Below are 5,026 nucleotides of genomic sequence, written 5' to 3'. Positions count from 1 at the left end.
CATTCTGGTAAAAAAAAAACTATTAATAAAATCTCAAAGCTCTTTTTGGTGAATGTTAAGTTTTATTCACAAATGGTGGTAACATTTAGAAAAGAAATATCATGAAAAGGTGATATGAAAATTCACTCCTATAGGTACCATAATTAATGAAGAAAAATTCAGAGAATTCAATTGAAAGTTAGGAAATAAGCTATATAAAAGCTTAATGTGAGCTATGCAAAGTCATCATAATATTTTTTTTTTCCTTCTCTTTTTAAGTATAAAGTTAAGTTATTACATAAATGTTTTATATAAGACATCGTTATAGCGATGTTATTCATTTTTGTACACATATACTCTTAAGTCTTTCTCTTTTTTCACCCCCTAATATTCCCTTAAATACCCATGTACAAATCTCATAAATGTCAAAAGGTTGGAGCCCATATCAAATTCACATGTTTTCAAATATAAAAAAAAGAAAAAGAAAAATAACTTTTTGAGGTATCAGAGTAGTTTTGATATAAAAGTCATAAAGGGCCGAGTCTTTTGACCTAAGGTTAAGTTCTCTTGGCTACCTAGAAAGTAAATAGAAAATTTCATAAACCTAACTTGAGGTCGAGAAGGATAAAATATGACCTAGACCAGCATGCATTGCTAATAGTGCCCCTCTAGCAAATATGCGTAGGATAAGACCGATGTTCTCCACAGGCCTCCCTTCAAGTTTGAATTTATGGACACATATACCCTTTCATATCAACTTTTCTGATTAGTGTTCAAACAAAAGTAAAAAAATAATTTTTTTTTTTCCCGTTATCCCCTCAACCCTCAACCCTCAAAAGCTGCTAGTTTCCTAACATGATGTGCTGAATTTTTTTTTCTTCTCTTTTTGCCCTTGCACAATGCCTTTAAAAATAAGTTTTTACTATTTTCGCCTTACATATATGTTGCAAATTAATATTATACAATTTGTCTTCAAAATTTTTTTTTTCTTTTTGCCCTTAATTACGTACTGCTTCATGGTTCATTTTTTCCTTTGTCATATAAGGCTCACATTCACAAAATAAGAATGAGCTTCACTATCAACAAAGCAAATTCAACACAGTTAAATGATATTCATTATGATTTCTGCATACATTCTGCATATACTGGGAAGTAAAAATCAAATCTGCAGCAAAATAGATCTAACATCATATATATATATATATATATATATATATATATATATATATGTGTGTGTGTGTGTGTGTGTGTGTGTGTATGTATTTGTATGTATATATTTACATGCAGCAACTAAGTATAACTGTGATGTTTTATAGATTCATCTTTTGCCCATTGATGAAGAAACTATATTAATCTGAACAAGACACTATACCAGAAAAAAAAAAAAAAGGAGACAGTGAATCTAGCAAATTCAAAGCAATTATTCAAATCAAAATTTAGGAGTTAGAAGGAATTGAGCAGATTAATTCCTGATGAGTCTAGGGGAACTAAGAGACCCAATTGATAATTTGATGAACCCAACTAGGGTTGCAAAATGGGAAGCATTTGGTTTTTTCCATGTCTCCTAAATTGCTCGCATCTCTGCATTTTTTTTTATTGAAGGATGTTCTTGTGTTCAATTGAAAAGGGTTCATCGTACCCGTGTCTGAGGAGCTTCTTACATGAGGGTTTTGCTTTAGTTCTAGATTAAGAAAGGGGTCACTAATTCACGTCCTCCGAACTCGATTATTTTGGTGAAGGACATGGCTTGGATTATTGTATTAGAGAAGAACAATGAAAATCTAACTACAAGTAGTCTCAATTTGAGCAGCAATGGAGGCTTGGAAGAAGAGAGGCCTTGCATCGCTTGTGGAGGTGAGACTAAGAGGCTTCATCATCTTTGATGAATTTAGAGTAATAGCAATCGAGATGGCGCTTGATAGAGTCCAATGAATGATGCTCCCCAAAGCCATCAACGCTTCTCCCCAAAGCCACAAATCACGACTATTCCATAAAACGACTAAGGATGAAAAAAAAAGAAGATATTTCTTCTTGCAAACCCTAACCCAATGAGGGCTTTGAAGATTTCCTTAATGAAAGGCTATACGAGAGAGGGAGGATGGGCTTCGGGTTTCCATGAGCAATGGTGGAACAAGTTGCATCTAGTTTGAGGGGAGGATTGACTGGAGGATTGAGGGGGAGGATTGAGAGCTACAAAGAAAAGAGGAGATCGAGAGCTCCCTAAAGAATGAGTGCAACCCTGATTTTCAATGGGGCAAATTTGTCTCATTAGTTTTTTTTTTTTTTTTTTAAATGGTGTTAAGCATATGTCATTGCGGGAGGCTATGAGTGTCCATAAACTCAAACTTAAAGGGAGGTGTGTAGAATTTTAGAAATCTCAAAATAGCTCATTGTATTTGTAATAAACTTTAGGGGAGGTGAGTGTCTTTTACCCTTCTCTAAAAGATCAAGGTCTTCTTAACGAGGAAAAAAAAAAAGTTCTTGATTTGACACAACAATGTTAGCATAATGCTTTCTACTTTAAAAAAAAAAAAATACTTTTAATAAAATCTCAAAGCTCTTTTTGGTGAATGTTAAGTTTTATTCACAAATGGAGGTTACATTTGGAAAAGAAATATCATGAAAAGATGATATGAAAATCCGCTCCTATGGGTATCATAATTAATGAAGAAAACTTTAGAGAATTCAATTGAAAGTTAAGAAATAAGCTATATAAAAGCTTAATGTGAACTATGCAAAACCATCATAATTTTTTTCCCTTGTGTTTTTAAGTGTAAAGTTAAGCTATTACATTAATGTTTTATATAAGGCATCCTTATAGCGAGATTATTCATTTTGGACACATATACTCTAAGTCTTTCTCTCTCCTTTTTCCCCTTCCTAATAATCCCCCGCATACCCATGTGCAAATCTCATAAATGTCAAAATTAAGGTTGAAGCCCATATCAAATTCACATGTTTTTAGATAAAAAATATTGAGGTATGGGAGTACTTTTGATATAAAAGAGAAAAAAAACAGAATCTTTGGAACAATGGTTAATTTGTCTTGGCCACCTAGAAAGTAAATAGAAAATTTCATAAAGCTAACTTGAGGTCGAGAAGGATAAAATATGACCTAGAGTAGAGTAGCATGCATTGCCAATAGTGCCTCTCTAGGAAACATGCGCATGACAAGACCAATGTTCTCTACATCTTTTTCCCCCTTTTTTGTAGCATTTATGTATTTATTTTCATCTAAATGGCACCCTACTTTAGGGTCCCCTACTTTAGAATCAATTTAGCAAAGCTTTTAACAAATTAGGCTAATAAAATTTTTATATAGAAATTTTCATTTTTGACAAAACAAATTTGATATTAGAATAACTCTTGCCTATAGACAATACAAAGGGTTGATTAAGACCTAAGGAGTAAGGAGGATCCAAACTCCCATTACTAAATTTTAGGAATTTTTATATTTTAAAAATTTTGAAGTTTGAACTAAATTTTTATTAGTTACATTTTTTATCTTTTGATTAGGCTACTTATAATGAATGTGTTTTTAATGAGCCTTTATTTTTCTATTACTATAAATGAACCTTACTTGTTATGTTAAACACTGATTATGTCTTCCCATTAATATATTTATAGATTGCTATATTATTATTATTATTATTATCTTATTATAAGCAAGTTCATTACATAGAATTAATTACAAGTCTTAAGAGTTTTTCTTAATTTAATAAACTAATTACTCGAATTGAAATAATAATTTCAAAGAATATTTGTTCTGAAATACAACATAGAATTTTTATATTTTTTCGCAAATGGGTGCAAATATGACTGCTAAATAAATTCGTAACTAAACTCTAGATTTTCGAACTATTATACAATATATTTTTTTCATTTAATTTCTGCGTCTGATTAACTTCTTCTTATCATGCATTAGCTTTTCTTTAAAATGTAAATCCATCAATATAATTAATTAATTTAGTATCAAATATCATATTTTCGTAAAATATAATTATATTTCCATGTGCACCTTGTGCCTTTCACCGAATGCCATTGCCCACCGTATCCCTCTCCCTATAAATTCCACTTGTCACCTTCTTCCCCGCTGTGCCCCTCTCGGCTACATATCATTAACGGCAACTGGAACTATCTACCAACTCAGTACTGTCCATTTATCGTCAGCAGAAATGTCCAAACTCACTACCCTCTTCCTGGTGGCGCTCCTCCTCTGCTTCACATTCTCCTACGGCGTCGCCGCCCGCCCGGACCCGTCGCTCCCCTCCGGTTCCGGTCATCAGGCCGACACCCAACTAGCTGCAGGGGTGAGTTGAAATATTTTTACTTGGGCCTTGCTAGCTCGTTTCTTATTTTTTTCAAAAAATCATTTTGATAATTGATGGGTTCGTTGTTTTGATTAATGGGTTTGATTTTGATTTTGGGTTAATATATGTAATTAGGAGGCTGAAGCAGCAGAGCATGTTGAGGTGGAGGAAAGCTGCGAAGGAGATGGGGAGGAAGAGTGCTTGCACCGAAGGAACCTCGAGGCTCATCTCGACTACATCTACACCCAGGGCATCAACAAGAAACCCTGAACCAATTTCATTATTACTCCCATTTCCTTCTTAATAAAATCTCAATTATATAAGTCTATAGCATGCATGCATGCATGCATGCCTGATGTTTGGGTGTTAATTGCTGATTTCCTATGTATTATTTTAGTAAACTAATTAATGAGTGATTATGTTGTGTATGAACACCTAAGCCCTCTTCATTTGCAGCTTAATCAAGTGTTATTCCCAGTATTACTGCTGCTTTGGTTCAGCTAATTATGCATATTAGTTCCCCTGTTCTTAATGTGAATGTCAGAATAATAACAGGGTGTACAGAGGGTTTAATATTTTTCCTTTTGTCATCTGGAATTCTAATTTGGTCAAACCCTTTGTATAGAAAATGCAAACACTTTCATTAATGTGAAAATATCCTATATATAGGATTTGTCCAAAGTTTAGTTACCAAAAATTCAAAAGTATTTAAATACCAAATCAAAATATACTAAACT

At 33.0% G+C, this 5,026-nt stretch overlaps 1 protein-coding gene across 1 annotated transcript; it reads left to right on the top strand.

The window, feature by feature from the left end:
- The first annotated feature begins 4,134 nt into the window (after nt 1–4,134).
- LOC131161027 (phytosulfokines 3-like) lies at nt 4,135–4,769 on the top strand. The gene is made up of 2 exons (XM_058116887.1): nt 4,135–4,289; nt 4,425–4,769. The coding sequence occupies exons 1-2, from the start codon at nt 4,155–4,157 to the stop codon at nt 4,557–4,559; spliced, it is 270 nt and encodes an 89-aa protein (XP_057972870.1). The 5' UTR covers nt 4,135–4,154; the 3' UTR covers nt 4,560–4,769.
- Nucleotides 4,770–5,026: the final 257 nt, after the last annotated feature.

Source organism: Malania oleifera, chromosome 1 (genome assembly GCF_029873635.1).
Source record: "Malania oleifera isolate guangnan ecotype guangnan chromosome 1, ASM2987363v1, whole genome shotgun sequence".
NCBI classification, from domain to species: domain Eukaryota; kingdom Viridiplantae; phylum Streptophyta; class Magnoliopsida; order Santalales; family Ximeniaceae; genus Malania; species Malania oleifera.
This window is presented reverse-complemented; position numbering and strand designations above follow the sequence as displayed.

What these genes read in the sequence shown, in the direction of transcription:
- LOC131161027 (XM_058116887.1), top strand. Translation starts at nt 4,155, where the DNA reads ATGTCCAAACTCACTACCCTCTTCCTGGTGGCGCTCCTCCTCTGCTTC. An exon ending in ACACCCAACTAGCTGCAGGG is followed by an intron (nt 4,290 to 4,424) that starts GTGAGTTGAAAT and finishes ATATGTAATTAG; the next exon opens with GAGGCTGAAGCAGCAGAGCA.